Raw genomic sequence first — 27,428 nt, 5'->3', positions numbered from 1 at the left:
GAAAAGAAAAAGAAAATACATGAAGCTGATCTCACAATCTTACTTACTGAGAGACTAAAACATGACAAATCTCTCACAAGGTTTCATATTAGTCATCCATGTCATCATTACTGCTACTTCTTGATTCTTCTTTCACCGGGATTGCAGAACCAATCTGCAAGTCTGCACACTCATCATTGTTGCTGCTGATTATGTCAATACCATCAGAGTTCATCTGATCAGGGTAACTCCAGCTTTTGTCTCTCCTTCTCCTCTGGGGAGTCCTTGAACAACCTAAATGCAAGGCTTAAGCTCATTATCCGAATTCTCATGTTATACAATGAACACATCATTGTATAACATGATGTGTTCTGGGCATGGGTCTTCTGAATTTAGCCAGCCTCCAGAAACAACACAGTGTGACGTGTTTGAAAAATGTTTTCTAACACTGCAACTGTGCTGCGTAAATTATTTAGCATGGAAAACAAAGGACTAAATTCTCCCTATTTCCCCATGTTTTCTTATTTTGTGATAGTCAAACGTTTCCCGACGGCTACCACAAATCCTTGCACACAGTAACCAAATTACAGAATAAATCGTGTGAACATTGGATGTTGGGGAAATCTGGTTACTGCAAAAACTCCTGTAAATGTTTCAATCAAGCTATTATCTTAATCGGGTTAGTCACAATAAATAGGTTATTGTGTGCAAGTAAACACACAGTTGTGAGTGTAGCCTATACTGCAAAAGAGAGGGAAGAAGAGAAGGGGAGTGAAGCTCAGGCCTTAGGGCTGGAATGGCCAGAATAGGAAAGCACCCAGATGGCAAAGATGAGCATGAGGGAAGATACAGTGTAACATGTTATGCTTCATTGAAACAAGTATTCAGTATTCAGAGTCTGCATACATTTACAGTCTTGTGTTGTCCCTTAATGTTTCATGTAATGATGTTAAAAAAAGGAATGCTGTGAAGGCCGCCTGAAGATTTGGAGTGTTTACTTGTCAACTGAACTCGTATTGCTGATGACAATGTACAATTACACAAAATTGCACAAATTACATTAAAAAAAGACAAAAGTAATAGATTACTCAGTCTCTCTCTCCTATTTACTACTAATAATGTAAATATAAAATAACCATCTCTGTGGCTTGGGTGAAATTAAAAATGTGCCCTCAACAATTTCTGTTTGGAAAGTGTCTGTATTCATAAGCACTATAAAAAAATGCATAGTTGCAATTTTTAAGAAAATCAACACCAGGGAACCGTAAGCAAAGAAAAAAAAAGAAATGTGTTGAGTCATCTTTCATCCCTTTTTACTAATTTCAAATGAGTTTAAATTTGGAAAAACCCAAAGAATATCTTCCAACCTCAGTGTCAGTCGCCAGCTGTTTACCAGTGAAGTGGATCTGTAGTGGTGGGCAGCCATAGTGTGGAAATGGGTAGGTGCCATCATTTGTCTGAGAGATACCAACTGAGAAAGATAAAACTTTCTGACAGGACCATCTGCAGCTTGTTCAACAAATTAGTTCACAGTACACCTCTATTTATACACCAATGCAAAATTTTAAGGTATTTTTCTTAAATATGCCTTCATATCTTTCAACCAACAGAGCCAAATATTCCACTATTAACACTATAATAATATATTATTAATATTATATTAATAATATTCAGACATAAAATGTATCAGAGATTCAAATAAATAAAAGTCTTCTTTTCACTATATTTGCAAGGATGGAACATGACAGTGGAGTCAAGATGAGGATTAGCATATGTCAATAATAAGTTGATGAATGAAAAGAGTTAACAGACTATAAACTGATTTTAAGATAAGGTAAGAGGGGTGACATGCATGACTACTAATGTGAAATCTAATGTTTAAAATTAACTAATAATGCAGGTTGAAATTAGCCCAGAGTCATATTATAAATTTATTGAATGATTTTACATCATTGTATAGTTTTCCAAATGGTTGGTGCTGATTTTGCGCACACAGTCTGAGTCCTCGCAGTTTGTCCAAAACCAAATGAAGATAAGATATTCTCACCATTACCAGTCATTTTGAAAATCCCAATTTTTATTCATATTTTGACTATCAAAAAAAAAAAAAAAAAAAAAAAAAAAGCAGAAAGAATTGACATTGACATATCTCTGGGATAATAAAACAGATGGACCTGATTTGGTGCAATAACATGTTGACCAATCAGAAGTGATGCATCACCACCCAACACTGACTCTGCAGCTCTATCAATACAACTAGGAATTAAGAGTTAAATAAATGCAAATAAATAGGCAGTTAAAAAATGAAATAAAGAAATGATCTGGAACACAGATTTTTTTCAGGTATTTAATAAAAGTCATTTGGGCTACTGCTCTTACATTTACAGTTGAGACATTCCTCAATTATTCTGGGTAACAGTAACATGTCTAGACCGTTTTGTTTATCTTGATGTTTACTTTGTACAAAACAAAAAGGCCAACATTATTTTTCTGTGTATAAAAAATATAAGTTAATTTAAATTTAACTCTAATTAAGAAAATAACAATAGTAATAAGAGCAATAATAATAATCATCAATAATAACAATGATAAAGATCATAAGCTAAACATAGTGCAGACAATGGGATATAACTGGTGCTGAAAAGTAGAAGGGACAGTGCAGTGTTATGGACTTAACCATGTTCTCATGTGGGGTTGGAGTGGGGATAGAGACAGTCAAAGGCTTTCTCTCTCTCTCTCTCTCTCACACACACTCACACACACACACACACACACGCATGCACACACACTCTTTCACGTGCACACACAGTCTACACATCCGGTCAGAAAGCACACGACTGCCATTCAGTTTAGCACCATCAGAGCGAACGTCTCAGTCTGTACAAACTAATTCCTAGCTTGTACACAGTACACACCTATTACCGTATATGCAAAACTATATATAAACTTCAGTTCAGGTGCATGCTAATTGTTGCTCTTGGTTGAAGCTTACTGGAAGCAATTCTGAAAAGAGTAAGACAGAGGACATCATGGAAACTGATGGTGCACTATGACCCACATGCCACCACCGAGGATCTGCAATCAACGAAACATTCATCAAAATGTACATTCACACCATTGGGGTGGGGGAAGGCGGGCTGGAGGGCTGGGGGGGTGGGGGGTGGGGGGGCACAGTACCAGTCGTGAAACAAATGATTTGAGCGGCAAGTCTGTAGTATTGTAGGGACAATGTCCACTGGAATGACAGTTTCAGACAAAATAATTTGTCTTTTGGAAGATCTTGGGAACCCAAAGTCCAAATGCAGCCCCTCGCACAATGCTGGAGGCTGAGTGTGAGGGAAGATGATTTATTTCCTTCGGCAGGTTGTGGACATGAGGGGGAGCTTCTGTCACACAACCTGCAAAAAAGTCAACCAACATTCTTGCATTACAGTCCCAGACATAGACATATGATGCACTTTAGCTTAACAGGTTTGACGATATGGGAAAATACGACACTGAGCTGCTGTGCCCTGCATCAACAGCAAAATGACAAAGTGTTCAGTGTCACGGATGTTTCATACTACGGCTTTGAACCCGTTTATGTCAAAAGGAGAAAACATCTGAGACTGTGCAGGCTACTACTCATTCCACCCTTCACTCTTAATTTAATTTACATCTTTAAAATGCAGCACACCTTCACCATGTGTTATAGATCAGGGTGGTGTCTGGACGTTACACCTGGTAGTCCACATGTAAGAAGTTTGTTGTGTCTCTGCAAACAAACTCATCTTTATAATCCATGTACCCTCCTTTTAACTGTGTTTTAGTCATGGCTGTAGAAGTGATTACTGATTAATAGGAGCCAGACTGGTGCGTAAAATATTTCATGACGTGATAGTGGTGTGAGAAATGTTACGAGAGTGCAAATTCAATCATATGCAGTCTTGGCTTACTATAAATGATTCGAAGTGATGCTATTTGTGCATCTTCTTCTTTTTCTGTCCCGTGAACTCCGTCCTACAAACATTATGACTGCTGGCCTGGGGTCAGATCATGTTGATCAAAGGAAAAGTTGATGTACTATGCAGCAGGTTCCTAAATGGCAGGGGGAGCCGGGGGCAGTGCTGTGGGGGGTCCACTTCAGGGAGAAACATTGTGACTCTCTTGTGACTTGTGTTCACAAGTGTCGACATTATCTAACTCTCTCTCTCTCTCTCTCAGCGCAGTTCATCCACATTTTGTAGAATATGCTCTGGGGGTGGGGGGTTTCTGCTATTTCCATGTAGAATAGGCTGTATCTCTTTATTCAAGTACTGCAAAGGATTTTTGCTCAAAAAGTAATAAAAAAAACATTCTGACACCCACCTTCTCAATAAGGTGGCATTTCACCATACATCTGTTCTACACATTCCTTCTGTCTCTGGGAACACCTTGCTGAAGTAGTGCGCGTACGATAAACCTACCACAGAAGGCAAACAGTACCGTTTCAAAAAAGCCTGAACCGACAACAAGATTTCACATAACCTAGCCTGTGAAAGGTTCAGAGTAAGGCCTCCGCAAATACAAGACCATAAAAGAAAAAAAAACCAAAAAAAACAACAACAAAAAAAAACATAAAACAGCCAAACTAAAACAACCAAAATGGCACAAGTCCATTCTACCAAATGAATTCCCATGCTGAGTGGACGCAGGGTGATGGGTTGAAGTCCCTCAGCCCCATCAGCTGTCTGTCAGTCTCTGGGATCGGTGAAACCGCCAGTGTTGACACCTCCGTCACCCAATGAGGTAACTGTGTGTTTTCAAAGTCAAGTCGCCTTTAGCTGATCTGTCTCCTGCTAACACAGGATGTGGGCTCTTCCTCCTACAAAGGTTCCAGGTCCGTGGCAGGATTCAGGTTGTACTCCTTTGGTGGGCCAGCAACCCCTTTGGTAGTCAGTTGTCCACCTTGACAGGGCCTGAATCACAAGGTCGACTGGGCACTACGTCCTCCACCTCTCCTCGTACTATCTTCTCCCACTGGCCCAGGTTCTCCCTGCAAACACACATCACCTCAGATCAGATTCAGACTCCGCGTGTCACGGGTTTGCAATCATGGCAGTAAAGATGTTTTGATTTCTTACTGCAAAGACGTGGTTTATAATGTAAAATAAGAGGATAAACTCATGTCAGTAAGAATCAGACATAAACATAATCAATAACAAGGCAAAAATATTTCAGTTAATTCAAACAAATATACTGTGAATGAAATTGTTTGTTTTTTGCTACCAATTCAAATGATATAAGGCTAATTATGTTTTTTTGATTTGATGAAGCTATTATCAGATGTATATTTGTCACTTATCCACTGCAACCAGTTTTCAGTTTTCTTGTTTGAATGAAAATGAAATGCACAACTTGCACTTTTTAAAGGGGATAGCTAGTATAACACTTTACTGCCACAAGGGTGTGCATCTGATTCTGACTATGGTCTGAACATAATGTTGTCAGAGACAGACACAACTTATAAATTGTGAGAAAAAGAATAAGTTAGAGAAGCTGAAATGATGCAACTGTAGCAATGATGTTAAGCCAAAAATATAAGAATATGAAGAGATTCAGATGAAATCTCGAAACCTTACAACAATCAACGAAGCAAAATGCTGCATTAAGCCTAAAAAACAACTCCATGTAATTCATTTACACTGGCAATTTATTCAAGACAAACATTATACTAAAATGAACAATGGTAGAACACATGTCACCACAGCCAGGGAGCAGCTGTGTAATTCATTAGTCACCTGCCGTAGCGGTCCCATCACTTCTTGTTGTCATGAAGGTAACCTCTGCTCCCTGCGCTATAATCAAGCCTGACATACGAGCGCAAAAAGTGCTGCCCTTTGCTGCCACTCCATTCAATTAGCCCGCCTGATGCAGTTTACACGTCTGTGGCAGATCCCACAACAAGCAGCCGGGCTCCGCAGGGTCTAGGCCTGCTGCCCACCGAAGGCCCCGGTGCTGACGTACTGCCGGGGCTTAAATATTACACTGCTCACTTTGTTTGCATTCCCCACAGATCAAGGTCACGGCATTTTAAAAACCAGCAGATTACATCGGAAGGGCAGGCAAATGTGCAATATGATCCTGCCCAACAACCAGAAAATCACACATGTAAATACATTCTTACTCTCTTATCGAATGACACACCATGTCCCGTCACACACACTGGCAGAGCAACTGTTTCCTGTTGGTTGATATTATGTAGTTGAAAATCTGAATGTGATTTCAGAAAGCTATAGCACAAGTTTGCTTAGTCCAGTGTCAATGCATTTTGTTTGCATTTTCAGTGTGCACCTACACACACACACACACACACACACACGCACACACACACACACCTAATCAACTTCTAATCTCATTTGCCTGGCCAACTGCTGCTTGTCAGACACACATGCGGCTGTCAGTTGACCACATCAGACAATACTGTGTAAAGGAACTCTGACTGTTTTGTGTTTTTGACCTATTTCCAAAATGTGTAAATTAAAACGTGGCAAAACTCAGCTTTTTGTCAAAAGCACACTGCGAATGATGAGATTTTCCCTTACACTTTGAAAACTGCAGCTTTGAATACTTACTTGCAAGCTTTTAGAAGAGGACCGGATGGAGGGAAAAGCTCAGCTAGTGTCGTGTAACATGGAATTGCAACAGCATTGTAGAAGCCCACCTTAAAAAAAGATTTAGAAACAGACACATAAATTAATGAAATAAATTAAGGATACAAACATAAAGAAATGCTACACATACTCAAAAACATATAACCTGACACAAGAATGATCTAAAACCTGAACCAAAAATTCTGAATTTCCGAGTGAAGAATTAATTCGAGTCACGTCCACACAGTCTTGAGAAGAGATAACACAAGTGATGTTTAGGGAGAAGTTTCCTTTAATGTAGTTTTTTGATATTTTATCTATATTACTATTTAAAACATGTTCATTAGGTCATTCTGATTAATAAAAACATGAACGTCATATTATTCTATTATTACATTATTAGTTATACATTTTCCAGGCAGTAATTGTTTAAAATTACTGTTATTACTATAGTAGCTAACTGATCTGATTTCCTGGTGGGCACAGTATTTAAATGTATATGGGATCACAGGATCAAACACAGCTCTGTTGAATAGTTTAATTTATCAATATGCAAAGTTTATTAAACTAAACATGCCCATAGTATTCTGTAGGGACTTCTTACACTGTATCTTATTGTATTTTTTTTAAATCTCTGTTTGGAGTGATACTGGTTATTTATTTAACTATCTTTGTTGTTATCATGTCCACTTGAAGTCAGATGCTGGTGATCCTACATGAGCAGGATATTCTGGTGCTCTTTCCACTACTCGCATTTGTGGTTACTTCTAATTTTCTTCCTCTGAAAACTTTTAGAAGTATCACCAGCTTTCCTCTTGTGGTTATTCCACACCATCAGCACCATCGGAGAGCAGAAATTTTAATCTCATTAAGTGTGTGAGTGTGTGTGTGAAGTAGGGAGTAAGTAAAGTCAGAGACGCGTGAGTAAAAGTGCCGGTCTCACTTGGCCCTGTGGAACCTCGGCCTTCTTGTCTCTGTCCATCATGGGTATCGGCTGGATCCCAATCTTCTTCATCTCATCTCCCTGCGGAGGAAGTAAATACGGGGAGAATTTTCCTTTTATTTTTGCCTACTGCGGCGAATCTCCTGACCATTAGACAACACTACTTTGTGCCTCATAAATGGAAGGACGGCTAGGTGTAGCAGCATTTACAAGTAAAAACAGAGCTCTTGCTGTTTCACCCGAGGCATGATCATGACACTAAAACTGTTCAAACTCCAACAGTATCCCACTGTACCTCAGCCCAGAACTCAGCATAGATGTCGTTGGCTGTGAGTCGTGTGATTTGCCATTGCTTGGTAACAGAACACAGGTCACATGCTGTCATCATCAGACCAATCACACGGTCCCTGGAGGGGAGCAAAGCCTTATTATAGCCATGTGGAGATACTCAATGTGCACCAGGTCAACATTTCTCTGTGAGGCCCAGTATGATCCTGTGCCCCAGCGCGAGTCGCTGCCACTCACCTGTGTGAGTGGTTGTTAAAGTCCAGCCCACCCTTGGTCAGCAGCTCCGACAGCTGCTGGTGGTTGTTGAAGTACAGGGCGAGGTCCGTGGCGATGATGGCCTTCCGGATGATCTCCAGCACCTGCTCGTACTCGATGGAATTCAGGTTGGAGAAAATATTGTGCCCTTCCAGCTATGAGAAACAAAGAGATCAATAAAAAAGCAAAAGCTCCACTTATGAGGCGTTCAGCTCAGCTAGACTACAACAGGTTGTAATCTCAGATTCATCGCAGGTTCGCGCCATCCCAACAGATCCCGAACATCACAGCAGAATTGTACTAACAGGAATGGTGTGATTTTTTTCAACAGATGTGTAACTGTGTGTGTGTGTGGGTGTGAACATGTATCATTAATTTTCTGGAAATTATATGGTAACTGAAATACTTCTACCGTCGGAGGATGCATGTGTGCAAATAAAAACAAGAAGAATATCTGCACCTCTTGCACAGAAAAAAAAAAATTGACTGAACAAATTAAAACCTAAAATTTAAATTAAATTCAGTTTGATTTTTATCTCAGTGGTTTAAGTCTCTAAAAGTTTGTTTTTGAAGCTTACTTGGTGTTTCTGCTAAATTTGAGAGTGACATCTACAATATGTTTTACTAGTGGGCTTCACATTGTGATTTGCTTTCCACACATGGCATCATTTCTGACATCCTCCCCTTGCTTTGTTCAATTACTTTGCAATTCCTGTGATTCTTTTGCATGTGGTGTTCCCATTCTTTCGCCCACCATCTGCAAGTCTTTAAGCAAGACAATTAAATCATAGAAAGCACGTTATATAAAGGACATCATTTTATACTAGATATTAGCATGTAAAGAGAATAAATACATAGAAAATGTGGACTTTAACTGCACACTAGGTTCTGCATAGTGGAGCTCTACCTGCAGGATGGAGACAGTCTGAGAGAAGTGGTGCTGCTCCATGGTGGAGGTGGAGTACAGAGCAGCCAGCGGATGGTCAAACTTCTGCAGGTACGTGTTGCTGTACCCCCGATGGTCCAGATCATGGCACAGACAGGCTATCAACAGACCTTTCTTCTGTAAATCAGAGTGGGTAGATTGGGTAGATGTTTTTTTTTCAGTTTCATTATATTTGTCAAGCAGAGGTAAAAAAACCAGAATCAACAAGGAGCAAACCTCTAGCTCTGTGAAGATCCCAGTGGTTTTCTGTAGGATGGCGTACATACAGTGTGCCACCGTCACTGCGTGCTTCCAGTTGTGGTAGGGCACACGTCGGTAGTTCTTCCGCACAGACATGGTGAACCGACACAGCTTCTCCAGCTCAAAGCTAAAAGCAGCGAGGAAGAAACAAACCAATGAACGATTGTCTCGAGGAAGAACTGACAGTGACATCATCATGGCCCGGTGACTCTTTACCTGGTCTTTCCACAGGAGTTATGAACCATGTAGATAAAGACAGCAGGCCAGATCTCCTCAAAGGGACTGATGTCAAAGTGGAACCTGGAGGAAGGAGGGAGAGATGGGAGGAGAGTCTTAAATTAGCATGAACAGCACACCTGGGAGGAGGAGAGGAGAGACAGATGAGGGGACATCTGAGGTCTGTGTGTGTTGAACTGACAAGCTTACATCTAGAAGGCACGCCCCTTCCTGCACTGTGTATGCACCCAACCCGCCACCCCCCTCATCCAGGCCTGGACTCTTTCACAGACATGTGGCTGTAAGCCAGCCACACTCAGGGTCACGGGTTTCGTGTATCAGAAGAGATAGTGACCAAAACCTGCTCTGAATCTGAACCTGAGAGGGCACTCACATTTCGATCTCTTTATAAATGGGTGCAGGGAGGTTGAGCTGGGTCAGGGTCTTCCATTCTTCTGATGTGCAGATGCTGTGATAAGACAGTTTTTCCATCGTCACTCTGTAAATGCATTCAGAGTGCCGGATCCTGTGGTACATCTATGGGAATCACACGACAGGGATTAGTCAGGAGAAAAGCTGAACACTCCAGTGGAATAAATACCATGAAAATGAAAATATCTTATATCGCTGTTGAATTCTTTAAGTATCGCTGCTGGAATTTCCAAAAGGGTCAAATAGAGTTAAGTTATCCACAACAGTCCTGTATCATATTTTATCTGTGTGTCTCCAAAAAGTGTCTCCACATCTGGTTTGTATCCCTGTCCCCCTTCCCAGACAGGCAGGAATAAGACAGTCAGGTACAGGCGCCAGGCCTTACACCTTCCACCATAAATCACCATAAATCAGGAGCTGGCCAGAGTCAGTTTCCTAGAGACGTGAGGCATAAATTACAGCTAAACATAAATCCTGTCAGTGGACGGATGCAGACTGCTTGTCTTAAAATATTAACGCGCCTCATCAATTTTAAAACTAACTTTGTGACGCTGCTCCTGCGTAAGTTTGTCGCACGAGATGATGGTGAGTCAGGCCCCACAGAGAGGAGAGGTTTTTGACAGACAGACCACACAAGGCAAGCTTTCCAGAGTTAGCATGATTCATGAAATGTCTGTGTGTTCCATGTAAGGGATAATCATCACTGTCAACCATCAAATAAGACACTTTTGTTCAGATTTTGGGGCAATGCACACTTTAAATAGAAGCTGTTGGCACCACTTTTGTCAGCCTTGCAGAAAAAATGACATTACTACTCTGAGAAATAGGGGAAGAGTGGAAATAAGCCTCACAGCAATGAGAATGAATTTAGGATGATGACGAGGCTGCTACGTCAAAGGTGCAGTTATCTGAAAACAAGCCAGGATCGAGTACTCATTGCTGTGCAAACGTCACATAATCTACCTACACTGAATAAAATAAAGAGCAGACCTGTGCAGACAGACATAAAGGGAACAGATAATACTTTTTGCTGTTCAGTTGTTTGAATATTTTAGGACTAATTCAGTGTACTCACATTTGCACAGTGTAAGGCCAGAGCACAAAAGACAGCAAACATCTTAAAGTTGTTCTCATCTGTTTTAGTGAAGGCACTTCCGCTTAGCTTGTTCACCATCTGCACCACACCTATAACGGTCCCCCTGCTCACGATGGGCATGCACAGGATGTTCCGCGTGGTGTAGCCGGTTTTCAGGTCCACCTCTCTGTTAAGGAAGACAATTGAAAAAAATGAGACATTATCTCAACATTCATCATCATCTTGATTAAGTCAGTTTATATTAATTTGAACCATACAGTAGAACAGTGACGGCATAAAAGCACACAGAAGATGTGTTCAGGGCAACTTCAAGGAAGCTAATTAGATTAATAATCATATATAATGCAAAATGTAAGTAAAAATGGCTTATCGCAGCGTCTGCTGGAGTTTACCGGTTGAACCGTGGGTCTGCATAGGCATCTGGGATATTTAAGACCTCCCCTGTCCGAGCCACTTGGCCAGCTATTCCCTTGTCTATAGAAAACCTACAGGGAAAAGTGAGAGGAGAGGAAAGCAGTTTAACTTGATGACAAGGCTTCTCAGTCTGTCTGTGCTGGGTGTATGGATGAAAATCTACTTTAAAAAAATCAATCATAAATGAATCACATGAAAATCCATGTGAGAATCTGATTTTAAAAATGCAGCAGGGTGTAGATTAACAAGCGTTAACACAATTATGCTCCAATGAAACTCAGAGTAAAAATGGTACATCTGCAGGTCATTTGCATTTTTCTGAAGCATTTTTCTGAACTGTCTATGTCATGAGAAGATCTTGTTTACTGCACAATATGGTGAACAAGCTCCTTTAGGTGCAGGGAACTCAACGAAGAGACAAAAAAATACAAAAACAAAAATTTTTAAATTTGTTTACACTTGTATATACAAACTTGTATTTTTCAATGAAATGACTTGTATATCAAAGAAGAACACAGACATGAAATTCAACAAGTGTAGTTTTTAGCATGCTGTACCAGAAAAAAGGTAAATGTTACACACCTAATTTCTTTGGTTTTCCTAAAGACAGGTTTGCCTTCTTTCTCCTCCCCAATGTCGAACAGGTCGGAGTACAGTTCTTTGTTGTTGTGATCTACCTGGAAGAGTGCGCACCTGTCCGCATTCACCAGGTTTTTTGCATATATCTGCAAAACATCATCAGTGACACATGCTAATTAGCAACACTAAGGATTTGAAAGGACTTAAAAAAACAGAACAAAAAAAAAAAACATGGAAAATTACATCTGGCACCTGCAACTTAATGAAATCATATACGTAGCTGCAGTTTGAATTGTTTCTTTTGGATAGAACTGTTAAAGACAGATAATCTAAAACACACACACACACACACACTAAAACTACAGGTCATCCCAGTTCATTTCAGCGTTTGAAACAGATGACTTGAATGACCTGAGATGACACCACAAGCACGAGGCAACAAAATACAGACAAACACAGAGGTGGGTTTTAGTAAAAGAAACACGCATCCAGATCACATCTGCTTTAGATTTACAAAGTAGCTGAAAAACCTGCTTATTTTAGGCTGAGCCAAGTTTGAAATTGTATTTACTATGTATGAATAATCCCAAAAAAGTAGTATTAGTATTACTATTATATATCATTAATGCCAACAAGCTTGTACTGTAAGAAAATCTTAGCAGTGCCCCACAGGTATCGGGATGGCCAGTGTGTATCTGCACAACAGCAAGATTACTACTCTCTTTAACACACATAATCTAACACACACTCCCAGGATGTGCAGCCTTGAAGACAATGTGAATGAACACATACTTGCAGAAATCACACTCACCATAATATGTTCAAGTAGAGAATCTATTGCCACAATGTTATCAAAGTATGTTCTGTGCGAAAAGAAGAAATGACGCATTGAGATGTTTGACAAATGGGAAGCTCTGATGACGTTCACATTCAAGACATGAAAGCTAAGTTGCCTAAAATGCAGTAATTCTTTTTTATTTTCTGAGCAAAGAAAAAAAGTTTTATTTAACCTTGGACCTGACAAGAGAAAAGATTAAATACTAACTGACTTTTTTTGTTATACTTAAGACTAAAATAGGAACATGGTGTAAATACAGGTTTCAAAGGTTTTCATCAGCATTGATTTAGTGTTAGCTAAACTGTCCCACCATCAGCTCTTACTTTGACACATCTAGTAGGAAGTCGTTGAGCTCAGTCTGTTTGGCGAGGCCTCTGCACACCTAGAAACCAAGAAAAATAGGTCATGACCCAGCGCACAAGCGATTCAAACATTTCCCACAGAGAACATAAAGCATCCTGCGTGTACTGTAAACAAACTGACTTGCTGTCTACACACTTAGCTGTGGGCTGCCTTCATGAGTTTCAGTAACAACAGTGTGTTTTGCAGCGAGCAGCTAACAGTGCTGCAGTGGGACACTGCTTCTCTGAGGTGTTATGCTATCTGTTCATATAAAAACACCACTGGGGCGTAATGACGTCCTCGGGGAGCTGTTTGTTGAATCTATGGCTTAGTTGATTGGACTGGGCCGAGTGACAACCCAGTTCCTGTACACAGTGGATTTCCCCATTAAAAACACCAGCGCAGAACCAGAACAAACAAAGTCACCCAAGATCATAATAAGTGGGACGGGCGGGCTCCACCTTGATCCCAGACCAGTCTTTAGTGAAGTGTTACAGTGCGGTATAGCTACCTGCTACAATGTGCAATGTTAAATTCACACCAGTCCTCTGTGGAAGTTCGCTCACCTGTACTTGATGAATGGCAACTGACGCCCACGCTAAATTAGCTGTTGCAACCTGGAATAGAAAGTGAACTTTAGTTCCAAGGAACTGCAGGAAATAAAATAGCACAAGTTATCAGACAGGTTTGATCTGTTGTTATCACATTTCCTCTTTTGTATAACTCAACATAATTATCTGTTCCGCTGATTCAGAGTCATGATAGGGACACGACACCACACCTGTAACACTGCTGCATTGAAATGTTGAGTATCATGGATTAAAAATGAAGCAATGTAAAATTGAAGCTGCACTATGAGATATTTTCATAAAGTATAAAAATGGATCAAGTGGGGTGAGGCCACAGATAATTATCTACAGTTCCCCACAGCTCTACAAAGCAATTTGGCATCTTTTGGATGATTGTTTTGGTTTTACCGCCTGCAACTTTAATGTTTTGGTTCACTCTCACTGCTCTCATCCACCTTTTTTCCTGCAGCAGTTTTATGTGGAAATGATTTGAGAAACATGCTGGATACTACCTACCCAGCAACAAATACAGAGTTAGCGACTAGCTGGTGACCACTGTGGAGCATTTACAATCTATAGAGCCTATTTCTTTCACAAGTGAGTGTGGACCAACCCAGAGCTGACAGTAGCATGAATATTGGACTGTAAGACTTGTCAGGTTGTCAGAAACAAAAAAAAAAACGACCTACTTTACCTACTGTATTCTGCTGAATTACAGAGCCTGACTACACTTGCTTGATCAACCTGTATGTTAAGTAATTTTCTAGCTCATTTTACAGTATGTATTTCATTAGCACCTATTAGAAAGTCCTCAGAGACCATAACATCATTATCAAGTATTTACCAGACGAGCCCCACAAAACTAATACAGATCTTGAACAGACCCAGATTAAGGTGAATACCAGGCTAACTGTCGTTCTGTGAGCCTTGCTCCAGCCTCCCACTCTTGGTGTGTTTTGTCTGGGTCAGACTGACCTCCTGGTGGCTGAGGTTGAAGGGCTCCTTGCCCCAGTGCCGATGCAGCTCCAGGATGGCAATGAGGTCCCCGATGGCAGTGAGGATGGGGAGGCACAGGACAGAGTGAACATGGATCCCTGAGTCCTGCCCTGTGCCGTCGGGGAAGCGCTCGTCCTGCAACACAGAGGTCAGTGAAGATCATTATCACCTGAACTGCACAAAGGAGGTCAGTGTAGCTGGTACAGCAACTGATATAGATGACAAAGATGACAAATCCTAACATTTGCCCCTCAGCAGGGCAACATCTTTGAAGCTGTACCATGTGCAAGAATTTCACCTTGATAAAGAGTTGTAACTTTTGTGCTTTGATTTTTTTTTGCCCATTTGTCCATGGTGTTTTCTCACCACAGAACACCTTTGCTACCCTTTTCTTGAATTTCAAAGCACTCCAGAGCTTTTTTTCACCTTCTTCTTGGACATCTCTTGTTCAGAGTTTGTGTGTGTGCAGAAGCGTAAATAAGGACACTGTCTTCTAGTAGCAAATGTTCCCCATCATTTATTATCTGTACTGTATAATAACTGCAGCAGAGCTAAACCAAACAGGGAAGTCCTCCATAAATTCAAATTGAAATGCAAATTATGTTTTTATTTTTGTAGTTTTATCTATCTAAACCAGGTGGTGAGGAACAAGGATGATGTAGTGAAACATATATGGTGGCCATAAAGAGATCTGTAATAGAACATCACAGCTATGCAGTGAAATGTTCCTGTGATGGCTGAATCTGTGCTGGATGCAAGAAAACAGGCTTACCCCCATGATGTCCTCTACTAGCAGTGTTTTGCGAGTCTTGGCAACATGAGCGGCAATGGTTGTCCCAAATGCGATGGGGCCTGAGGGGATGAGGCTTGGAGGGCCGTCCTTGGCCCCCGTTGGAGTGAACAAACATAAACTCTATTGAGAAGCATAGACAAGAACAGGGAACAGGGAAACAGAAATGGAGAAACAAATGTCAAACATATGTACTCGACTGCATTCTTGTATAAAATGTCTTCAGCAAATGTTTTCTGTACTTACATTGTTGCATTCTCCCAAGAAGTAAAGTGCAAATCCATCAGCTTTTGTTGCTGCAGAAACACGAGACACACAGGTCACAGGTGTGCAGTGCAAGTGCTTTAAATACAGTTAGACAGGCCGGTGACAACTGACATTGGCCGTCAGTGTACGTCAATGTTATATTATCTCACACAGACACTGTATGTCCAACAGCAAATGGCAGGTATACCTGAGAGGGAAAGTGTGACAAGGAGACAACAGTCCAATAACAATCTAATAACAATCTATTAACAATGTCCCACATAACAAGGGCACTCTGACCGAGGGCTTTGACTGCCATCCAGTTAATCTCATTCCCAGTCCTCCACTCCAGTCCCATTTCAGACTGTTATATGGGTCATGTTATCATACAATGTGACAACAGGGAGACTGGTGGAGCATCGGTGAATACACAGATGATCAAGAAATTAATGAGTAGTGTGATTTTGGTGAACTGATCCTTTTGTGGTTTGGCTAGACATTAAAGGCTCGGACTGGACTTATTTCCATCATTGTTTCTGGTATTTTCATTGTCAATCTACTGATTATTAAGATGGAGACAGGCATTCATATCGGACATGACAAAATCCTGGGTGTGATATGGCATTTAATACTAGAAAATCACATGGACAAAACAATTGATAAAATCAAATGATCGTTCATCTGTTTTTGTTTTCATTTTATTTTTTCAATTAGAGCAGCATATGGGTCGGGCGGGTTGCGGCACCAGTGTGATGTGAAGTGAAGCTGAGAGGATCGATGATTTCTACTTTTACCTGTTTTGATGATGTTGCACAACTCATAGAGCAGGAGTTTGTTGTCTCCTCCAGTGTCCAGGCGCTGCTCCATGTAGCTGTTGAGTTCGTACACCACACCCTGCATATTTGTGTCCTGGTACTGCTGGACACAAGACACACAGACAGTTGCAACTCCACAGTCTCACATACACACTGAGATTAAATTTCAGTCACAACCTGCATTCTGCATGCATCCAGTCTAATGCTACTGCTGCAGATAGCTCAAACAGAAAGATTTTAATTTTTTTTTTTTTTTGAATGAAAGGAGATTATCTTCCTGCCATTCACAAAGACAGAGCCATTCATCACAACATTATCCTTCAGCCCACCCTTATACTCCCCTTCACTGCTGCATTCTAGCCCAGGGATCCCCACGCGGTCCCGAGAGGGGGCCACCGGAGCCCCACAGCTCTGATTGGAGCCCTGGCAAGCTCTGATGCTCAGTCTCAGTTTAAAAGTGTGGTTACGTAAGAGGCAGACCTCCTGCCTTGTATGGGGCCAGAGAACTGTCTATTTCTGCGCCTGCAGAGAGGGTGAGGACAGGACGGCAGGGAGAGTGGCGTACTAGAAAGCCTCCCCCACGGGACGCCTTCTATCCTCCCACATCCTGTTTGCACAGACGTATGGATGACGCACTGAGGGGTCGAGTGGCCCTCGTTTTTTTTCTCCTGTGCGTATGTGTGTGAAATCCCCTCTGGGTGCTGACACCTGGCCTCCTCGGGGCATGATGGTGGCAGGTTGACAAAGGTGTGAACACACAGATGTGGAGCACAGGGAGATCTACTTGTTCCCGTAACTTTCCTGTCAGCTGTCTCACACATACAAAAAGATTCATGTTGTTTCTCATTAACTATTTTTGATGCTGACCTGAAAACCCCCAGAGCCTTTTTTTTTTTTTGTTAACATCACAAGCATCACTACTGTGCTACATCTCACCAAAGACTGCACAGGTATGAATGTGTAAAGTATTTCATGCCTTTTATATTTTTCAAGCCAATGGCACAAAGTCACAATGGTGCCGTTCTAAAGAAACAAAGAACGAGGACAAACAAAACTAAATGTCTAGTTAATCTGCAATATATTAATTAATTAAGCACACCAGGACATTTCTGCAGTTATTGAAGGACAGTATTGAGTTCTGTTCTGTCCTTGAAATAGTTCATAGACGTAGTGTCCACTCCTGAGTATGAACTCAATTAGACACAAAGGTGAGCTTTGGGAATTAGGGGAAGGAAGTAATAAAATATCTAGAATGTGTGAAGCTTGACACAAAAAATATCTACACATAGAATTAAGCAAAAACCTACCCTGCTGACTTCTTTAGCTGATGTGTCATCTGTAAAGAGGAAGAAATCACAATGTTAAAAAAAAAGTTAGATTTTATTTTTTTTTAGCTGGTTGGCTAGCTCTGCAGGAATCCTCAGAACAAGTAGATAAAGCAAGACAATAAAATGTTTTAAAGACAAAATTTTAAAAAATCCTTTTACAAACGGAAAATTTTATTCATAAACAATGAAATACAGACCTGCAACATTCAAAATAGTCAGTATTTCTGACACTTGTTTACTTGGTCTGGTCTGACCAGCAGCAGTAACTGACATTACTGAGTCAGTTTGCACAGTTGAGGACTTCCTACTGTTACACTATGTTTTTGTATTTACAATTAATTCTTACTTGCAGCCACAGTGGCTTTTGTTTGGCAAAAGTTACATACTGTCGTCTTTCCTTAATTAACCGTCAATGAATAGGATTTGACATAAGCTTTGTTTGTGTTAATAACCTGGTGTAAAAATTAGTGAAAGAAACGAGTTGATATTAATGTCCGAGAACCAGGCCCTGCCAGTGCACCACTGAACACAACGCACTGCACTGGATTTGTGCACCAGTGGAATATTAGACACAGCACTGAAAGCAGCAAGTAAGCACAACCGAATGTTGTCCTCCCAGCAGCAGACAGGTAAGTGGCAAATGAGTCCATGCAAAAAATATGCAGTATTTCATGCATTAATACACATTATGCATAAATTATGGATGAATATATCAAATGTTTTTGATTTCAGGGAGACGTTTGCTCAAATTATGTTCCTTTTAAAACAGAATTAAGAGAGGTATTAATTTAACTTGACAAGTGTAAAATTTTGTGGCCCCATGTGCAAATTCTTGGTGTGATTTCAGGCTGTTGGAGAGACAGTAGACATATGACTATTGTGGTTGGATGTCGACACTGAAGTATGTGATAATAATGAAAGCCTCAGCCAATCAAAACAGTTTCTGGACTTATAGTCTGGGAGTGGGTCTGGGAGTGCTACTTGGGTTGAAAATAAAACCATTCACACAGCTCAAGCAGCTCTTCATTACACACGAGTCACCAGCACACGAGAACAGTAACGGCTCAGATCCCTTTGATAACTTTTCATGTGATCAAACCATGCGAAAAGCAGGGCAGATTTTAGAAACAGCTACTGAAGTGCTGACTTGAGCTGGCGCTCCTTTGAGACAAACCTCTTTGTACATGTGAAGATAGAAATTACAGCCAGCGACAATGTTTGTTGTTTTAAACATTCCTCCAGTATGCTATGAGTTTCCTAACTTAGCCATGAGAGCTATTTTAGAGTGAACCCCTGGCCAGGAGTGACGTCAATCAGAGGACAGAGAGCTGCGCTTGAAAAAGACTTCAAACCCTCCTGAAAAAAAGGAAAAATACAACTTTTATCAGAGAGAATATTTTTTTATAATAACTTCACAAGGCAGAGAATATGTGGACACGGAGCCCTTTGAAGGACAAATTTTACAGTATTACCTGTTAGGAAGTGGTCTGCTTTTGTCAGAGCGGTTCAGTACCTCGCATTTAACACAGTGATGTATCCATTGATTATTTTATTGAAAGAACGAAAGAAAGAAAGAAAGAAAAAAGAAAGAAAGAAAGGCAAGAAAACACTGAATGAACAGGAAATACAATTTATCAGGGGTGGGAACTGAGACCCAGTTCTAGTGGAGAACTGGTTCCAAATTGTCTGAACCATTGGGATCATTTGTCTTATCATTTTGTTTTATTAATGCTTTAAGGTATTTCTGAGAGTTGCACATTGCAAAACAATTATGTTAAACTCAAGCATCTACGGAGCTGGAAACTTGCAACAAGGAGGAGCCATGGCAGAGAAGAAGAAATGGTCCAAAGGTGACAATGCTGGTGGTAGTGTCTGTAAAATGGTCATTTCAAGGGTCGAAACACCAGAGACACGCTGGAACATCTGTCTAAGCGACACAGGCCTAAATGCCAGGAGCGCCATGTATTTGACACTCTATGCAGGAGTGGCACAGCTTCTCGGCCGAGCAGCATGTCCGTCACTGTCCTGTGTTATAATAACATCAGTGCCACACAGGTATGTTATTAATTAATCAGTTAATCAATCAGTTAATGCTATTCTGTGTGGACAGAATGACAGGAACTGATCAGGAATCGTTAAGGGAATCGATAAAGAATCAGACATTGGTATCAATAAAGTTTTATCAATCCTTACATACAGTCTATGTTTCCATATCTACCATTTACAGTGAATATGAATGACAGACAAATTACACTTATTGCATCACTGAAATTTTGATTTGCTTTTCTTCGATGTATCAGTTGAAAACACACATAGTGTGATGTAACGTGGTTTATGATGTGAACATGGTGAAGTGTAGTGAATGATATGTGAGCTCTAAGAAAGATGCTGGAGACAGAGGGCTGTGTAAATAAACCTAATTTAACTATAGTATGAAGACAAAACCATGCAAAAACATTCCAGGAAATCTAATCCTCATTCCATATTTGGATTGTTACTTACTCCAGAAAATATTTTATTTATAGTGTATGTACAGTGCCTCAGTGTCTGTGGTGTTTGACAGCAGATGCCTGGGTATCTGCGAGCTCCAAGTGGCACTGAAAGATTTTTTTTTTCCTCCATGACCTGAACTCTCAGCTCTAAGGCCCCCCTCACCCACTTGGCTGTCATAGGACAGGCAGCGCTGTCCCACCTCTCACTTTTGCTCCCTAAGGAGGAGGGGGGAGGATGGGTAAAGCCTGACAGTTCAAAACCAAACACAAGCACACAAAAAACAAACACTCAGGTCAACAGGTACAGAACTACATAAACATGACATGCTATTACTATAGTGTCTTTTCTAAATAACAGAGGGCGGAGGTTTTTTAATGCCTCGTCTGTTGATGTGGGCTGCCATGGTGTGGTTGCTGGTTCTCAACAACACATCATTGCCACTTAACATTATTGTAAGGTGCCGCAGTGCCAGTGGCTCCAGAAACACTGATATGTAAGAGCAGGCCTGGGCAATAAATCATATCAGTGAAAAAGTATGAGGATGATATGATCACACAATGTTATCTTGGTATTAAAATTCTTTTGTGTAAAGGAATGAGACTAAAACCAATCTGGTCATTTAAGTTTTTGTGTCACACATAAAAAGCATCTGATGTAATGCATAACAGTGGAATACAATCCATCAGTTTGATTGTTTTATATGGGATTTTGCTTACATTTCCTATAAATCATATATTCCACAAATATTATTATTAATATTTCAACTGTATCCCGCAGCACTACATTAGAGCCTTCCTATTCCCAGAGGTATTGTGGGTCCCAACAATACTCAAAGTCCCTCCTGGTGGAAATGGTCACCAGGCAGTGTTTGTAGCGTTGCAGGTCCCAATTACAGCCTTGCAAACCATCTCTGCCGGCATCTTGAGTTCAGCAGTCCCTCTGGAACCACAGGGTGAGCACTGAGCAACGTATCCCCACACTGAAAATGTCTAGGGAGCCAAAAGGCAACACGAAACGGTTGTACTTGCAGGCTATACCCTGTAAGGTAAATCTCTAAATGAAGAGACTTCCCGTGTCAGAGATACAAAAGCAAGTGCCATTTAAATCTGCTGTGCTCAGCCAGGCACCTGGTTGGACTAGTTCCAGTAGTTTATTTAAAGTAAGCATACACACATTCAGCAGGTGGAGGTCCAGCATGACTCTCATCTTCCTAGTTTTCCTTGAAACCAGAAAAAAAAAAAAGACGACAAAAAAAGAAAAAAGAAAAAAGAAAAAAACGTGCTGATGTTGTTTGGTCAGGCTCCTCCTGAGGGAAGTATGTAAGCCAGTGTGTACCGCTCCCTTTTGTACGGCCAGCACCTTAAACATGAAATGGGCCTCAAAATACATAAAACTGACTCTTTGCCTGTCCCATTTTGCAACAATAACATCTTTGTTTCATCAGGTATGTGTCAGGGGATTAACCCTAACGATACACCTACCCCTGAGGCCGAGAGGGACGGAATGTGCACATGTGTGTGAGTGTGTGTGTGTGTGTGTGTGAGTGCATGTGTGTGTGTGTGTATTTTATCACCATAGGATGTGGTCAGCCACCAGCACAGGGACAGAGACCAGCAGCCTGATCTAATGCCATCCCGTATTTTCAGGGACACCTGCTGTGCTTTCAGTAAACACCGGAGGAGAGGGCTGACATGTTCTTAGAAAATGCACTGCCAGCTCACTACACACTTAACACTAAACACAACTGTCGAGCAACTCCTACACCTGGCAGAGGCTGAGCAGACCTGTTCGAGTAACTCCATAATGCCATTCATACTTTTCCTGAACCTGAACAACCTCAGTCAGACGCTTGCAGGTATCAGTTCTGGATACATGTTTCTCTGCCTTTAAACCAGTGCCCAGTGAGCAAGACTCCTCTGTGCTTATAGAGGTCAACAGATACAATACGGCACATCCTGATCCTGTTTATTCTCTACAATCCTATATAACGTGTTATTATAACTAATGTTTTGTTTACAGACTGAACAGGCTGCATGGTTACTGTAGATAATAATTAATCACAATGCAATGTTTTTATGCAAACTATTAGTATGCATATTTTAAATGTTAAGTTCTTTGGTCTAAGTCCTGTTGTGGTATATTATTTGTTCTCATTGCTCAAGACCAAGAATTTGAATGTGAATCTTTCACCACTGTAATGCTGAGGAGCAGACAGCTGAAGCTGGAAAGAGAAAAACCCTCTCACAGACCATTTTTGGAAAAGCAGAACAAACAGCAAAGTTAAAATAAATGGATCAGCATGACGTCAGACAGGAGAGAAACCCTCTCCAGAGTCTGGATTTAAAATTTTATCCTAGTTCCATCACCACATTATCAACAAGATGGCAAAAAGCCTTTTCACACCACACAAGAATATCTGTGTGAATTATTGCATATATTGATTTCATGGTGTGTTTCATGTTGGTGCCAGACATTTTTGCCCCCATTAGTTTTCTGCATGGATTCAACCAATAAAATCATCAGACAAAGTCTATGCACTATATCACTATGATAACGTGCAAAAGACTCTTCAAAATGAATTCAGCTGCAGATTCAAACTGAAACAGAGTATTTTTTTTTACTGATGGGAACCATTAACCTACCTTTTGCACATATTGATACCTTGTCATCTGTTATGAAATGGACTGATCAGCTCTCAGTCTGGCACATTTTCACTGCTTCGTACATTAAAGCAACATTTCATAATCTAAACAAAGCAAACTCTACACAGGCTGCAGGTCTACAGTATTCATCAAAATTCAACTGGGTGATACAAGATTAGATGAATGCTGTTCACGGTTGGTGTCAGTGCTTATTACACTGCTTCCTGAGGTGTGTGGTGTTATCGGCACCTTTGAAAGTCAAATGAAACATTTGTTTGCTCTGGAGCAAGTGTGAAAAATATGCATGAGAAAATTGGTGTAAAAATTGTGTATCTTTTGCATACTCACACTGCAGCGGTGAGATATGGTTGTAAGAAAGAAATCTAGATCTGTTGCTGTTAGTCTGAGAAATACTTGATCATTTTGATAAGAAAATGGTGGAGAACATTTATAGTTGGATTTTGATTATACCAAATATCATGGATTTATAATAGACTACGATATAATAGACTATGATTTCCGGAAACCGGAAACCAAAGAAGAGACTCATCTCACTTAACCCTGCACCTTTATCCAAGTACATACACACCAGCACACAAAGCCTGCAGGTCACATACAAGCACAAAGGTCTCTGGTGAACTGTTTGATGAGATGTGCTCATAAATGATTTGAAGGAGTGCCCAGAAGATATCAGCAGCCCCTGAGCTGAGGCCTTTCACCGAGTCAGCTGGGTCTAATGTGCATGATACTTCATGGGTGCTTTATTGATCTGCCGCCACAGATACACAGTCTCCCACAGGACGGTCAGCTAGCAGTGACTCAGCGGTCAATATGTGTCGACCTAGTGGTCGTCCTGCATCGACCTGCTCCATGGAGGACGTGCAGCTGCCAAAAGCAGCAGTCTTCTTCTTCTCTTCACCTACACACTCGCCCTCCACAGGCTCTTTTACTGTTAATGTTGATCAGGTCTCTCTTTAAATATAGACTGAGATCTCAATGATATTCCTGTTTAAAAGCAGGATTACTAACTGTAGGGTTGTTGTAAATTTAGAACAATATCAACAACTTTGAGAAAGATATTTTTCTGGTATTTAGAAGATACGTCTGGTTTAGCAAGGACTTTGTTTTTTTTTACTTCAAGAACACAAATGTTTTGTTTTAACAGTCATATTAATTGCATTTCAGACTAAACAAGCTGATTCATCTGAAGCTGCACCCACTGAGCGCTGCAGAGCGGGCCTCCTCCTCCCCTCTGATGAAAAGCCCTGCAGGTGAGACAGCTCTTATCACAGTGGCTGGTTATGAGTTTCTGCTACACAAGCACATCTTTGTTTTCTTGTGACTACCGTCCAAACACATCTGACAAACAGTATCAGCTGCTCAACAGCTCGGCCCAAGACTCGCTCAGAAGTTTTCCACAAAGTTCTCCATCTTTAATCAGACAGGCAGTCAAACTTCAGGATATTCAGCTTTGTGAGTGATGTTCTCGTCGTGAGTACTGACAGATGTTGCTCACATTGGTTATTGAAATGTGTACTCAAAAATATTTGATGATTGATGAATTGCTTTTTTCACTATTTCCTAACATTTTATTGATTAAGTGATTAATCAGAAAAAAAAAAGTTGCAGTCCTAGTTCATCGAACTTTGACAGATTATACTGTATCTGAACTACTCATGTTTGTTAAAAACCTGAAGACTTTATCCAGCCTTCATCCACAACTTTACAAGCAGAAATCTTGACTTGAGACATAGATGTTACATATATAATGTGTGTGTGTGTGTGTGTGTGTGTGTGTGTGTGTGTGTGTGTGTGTGTGGTATTCAATGCATAAGGCCCAAATGAGTAGCAAGGGGCCTCTGGATGGGCAGTGTGTGGTGTGAAGTAATCATTGCCTGTCACACCTCAACAGAGGTGTGATGGTCAAATGACATCAGTGAGGATTCTGGGAAATCGTGTTCTGCTCGCTGCTGCAATGTTGATCTGCTCTGTGGCTGATGACAAACAAGAAACCTCAACTTCATACATAAATACAACTCGTGAAGTAATAAAAATAAACAAAAAAATAAATAAACTGTAAAAAAAAGCAATAATTCAGTTATGATGAAAAGGCATGAAAAGGCAGTCTTTTAATGTAAGTGTGCAAATGTGGCAGCTTTTTCTGGAATTATGGGCTGTAACACAACCTTTGCAAAAAAAAAAAAAACCACACACACACACTCACACACATACACACACACTTGCGTGCATGTGTACAGAGCAACTGATTTATGTAATCCAATGTTGTCCGTCACATGATAAGTGAGAACGGGACTGGCTGCAGGGACGGCTTCCAGGAAGCTGTGGTTATCTCAGTGACGATCACATGATGACAGGTCCTGCTGCTGCTGCTGCTGCTGCGCTCATAAAAAATATAGGATCAATCTGTTCTCTAAAAAAGAGTGTCACTGCGAAAATGAGCATAGAAATCCATTTTTAGAATAAACTGGCTACTTTGATCAATACAAATAAATGCAGCTGGAGAAATACATCTACAAGTCAAATTCCAGCCATCATCCCATCACAGTGACCATTCAGCCTGTGTGATGAACCAGAAATTAGACAGTGCTTGTCATCTGAGTGGATACAGCCACTGAGAGGGAGACGCAGAGAGGCTTCAGAGTGGTGCCCAAGTGTCTGCTCACAGTGTCTAACAGAGGAAGTGGACTCAGAGTGATACTACTGATGTGATATAAAGATCAACCCCGAGAGAGACATGAGGCATAATGGGAGAGCTGTCAGGCTGATTACTGATGTTTTCGCTCTGAGTCTGGTTGCCTCTCGCGCAGCTCAAGGGCCCAACTGCTCTGGGCAAGTGGTTGAATATTGTTCAACACCTGCACTTTGTAACGTATGCTAACAACTTGGTTAACTCAGCGAGCCTAGTGTGAGTCTCCAGTGGGCCGCACAGAATAAATATACAAAGTCATTCTCATTATATTTTACATGACGGTCAAAACGGCATGGTGAAAATATGGCTACTGTATTTTCAATATATTCATAACCTTACGACACTCAACATAGGACCAAGGATGGACATGTATTCAACATGACAACAATTACTTTTTTCTACGTTTTTATAAACTGAATATAAACATAACCTTGTTTATTAAGGGGTAACTCTCACAACAGTGTCGGACTCAACATACAGTTTAACCCACCCCACCAAAAATGGATCAAAATCGATACAGCAGAACCAGTGACATCGCTTCGACTGATTTATCATAATCCGTGCCACAAAACACTTCATACGACTTTTTGTTATTCCAAGACCTGTGACCACACTTCAATGTGTAAAATCAGCGGAGTTCCCCTTGAAGTTGGCGCTACACACATTTTCAACAATGTGCATTGCAAAATCTATTTGCAAATAAAAGTTGACTATGTTGTTAGGCAACTTGGACGACAGAAAGAAACAAAAAGACAACTCTAACACAATTAGATTCCGATAAATAGGAACGCCCTGGTGGTCCACTCATCTCTCGCCCCTCTATCATCTCTCCATCAGTGATTTACTGAGAGGAATTTTTGGAGGGAAAAAGTCTAGACACATGTAGCAGAGCAGCCCTCTGCATACCTCCCTGCACATGACCTACATTAATCAGTAAGTGCTGGTACTCGGTGAGAGCTAAAGGTATGCAGGTGGGCTAACTTTCACTGCTAACACAAACCTCATGTCCTCCACTGTGTTTCCTCATCCAACAAATTGATGCAGGTAACTGTTTCACCAGTAGCTTAACACATAGTAGGGGATCAGTAATATTGTTTGCATTACTGTTGACCACTTCGGAAAGCAATTAGTAGCACTTTTTTTTCCAGCTTCCAGGCTGTCAGTGCTGAGCATGTTTCCTCTGCACAATATGAGAATCGACGGAAACCTGAAACTTGCTTGAGACATGTGATCCATCACAATGAACATCATGTCAAAGCTATGTTAAGCCTGTGCACTAATGCAGCACAGACGTTTCAGTGATAACTGTGATTTTGTTCACTCTGATTGACTGCCTGACTCCAGCGGGTTCCAGTTTTCTGCAAGTTAATTTCACACCACACTGAAATAAATAGAAAGTGAGGTAGACACAGATTTGAAACACTAAATAGGCTTTGAAAAATGTGTGGTGAACAAAATAGTTCTTAATGTTTTTTGAGTTTTTGGAAAGGATGGGAACAACACGACCTTTGCACCAGGGGAATTTAGTTTCATGACTCAAATGATAACTGAAAACTAAAAACACATCAGCTTAAAATCTTTGTGCTCTGCCATTAAGTTTTGTGAATCAGCGTTCTGCTTTGCACAGGTTTCATCTGCTCTGACCTGAACTACATGGGTG

General features: G+C 40.8%; 1 protein-coding gene across 4 annotated transcripts in view; it reads right to left on the bottom strand.

Moving 5' to 3' along the window:
- Positions 1 to 2,089: 2,089 nt before the first annotated feature.
- pde10a (phosphodiesterase 10A) overlaps positions 2,090 to 27,428 on the bottom strand; it is a 61,399-nt gene continuing 36,060 nt past the window's right edge. For 2 of the 4 annotated variants that reach the window (XM_071480986.1, XM_071480987.1), the window contains 20 exons: positions 17,903 to 17,931; positions 16,575 to 16,698; positions 15,781 to 15,830; positions 15,517 to 15,657; positions 14,724 to 14,879; positions 13,746 to 13,796; positions 13,161 to 13,219; positions 12,811 to 12,862; positions 12,003 to 12,145; positions 11,399 to 11,491; positions 10,986 to 11,172; positions 9,873 to 10,015; positions 9,479 to 9,562; positions 9,239 to 9,389; positions 8,984 to 9,139; positions 8,059 to 8,231; positions 7,829 to 7,940; positions 7,534 to 7,614; positions 6,573 to 6,661; positions 2,090 to 4,993 (listed from right to left, as the gene is read on the bottom strand). In XM_071480986.1, coding sequence (XP_071337087.1) covers positions 4,894 to 4,993; positions 6,573 to 6,661; positions 7,534 to 7,614; positions 7,829 to 7,940; positions 8,059 to 8,231; positions 8,984 to 9,139; positions 9,239 to 9,389; positions 9,479 to 9,562; positions 9,873 to 10,015; positions 10,986 to 11,172; positions 11,399 to 11,491; positions 12,003 to 12,145; positions 12,811 to 12,862; positions 13,161 to 13,219; positions 13,746 to 13,796; positions 14,724 to 14,879; positions 15,517 to 15,657; positions 15,781 to 15,830; positions 16,575 to 16,698; positions 17,903 to 17,931 — 2,174 coding nt within the window. In that variant the 3' untranslated portion in view covers positions 2,090 to 4,893. The remainder of the gene's footprint in view (positions 4,994 to 6,572; positions 6,662 to 7,533; positions 7,615 to 7,828; positions 7,941 to 8,058; positions 8,232 to 8,983; positions 9,140 to 9,238; positions 9,390 to 9,478; positions 9,563 to 9,872; positions 10,016 to 10,985; positions 11,173 to 11,398; positions 11,492 to 12,002; positions 12,146 to 12,810; positions 12,863 to 13,160; positions 13,220 to 13,745; positions 13,797 to 14,723; positions 14,880 to 15,516; positions 15,658 to 15,780; positions 15,831 to 16,574; positions 16,699 to 17,902; positions 17,932 to 27,428) is intronic. The other 2 variants (XM_071480988.1, XM_071480989.1) reach the window with 2 other exon arrangements.

Source organism: Trachinotus anak, unplaced genomic scaffold, assembly GCF_046630095.1.
Source record: "Trachinotus anak isolate AG129_WGS33_773 ecotype Australia unplaced genomic scaffold, CSIRO_AGI_Tana_v1 ptg000007l, whole genome shotgun sequence".
Classification (NCBI taxonomy): domain Eukaryota; kingdom Metazoa; phylum Chordata; class Actinopteri; order Carangiformes; family Carangidae; genus Trachinotus; species Trachinotus anak.
This window is presented reverse-complemented; position numbering and strand designations above follow the sequence as displayed.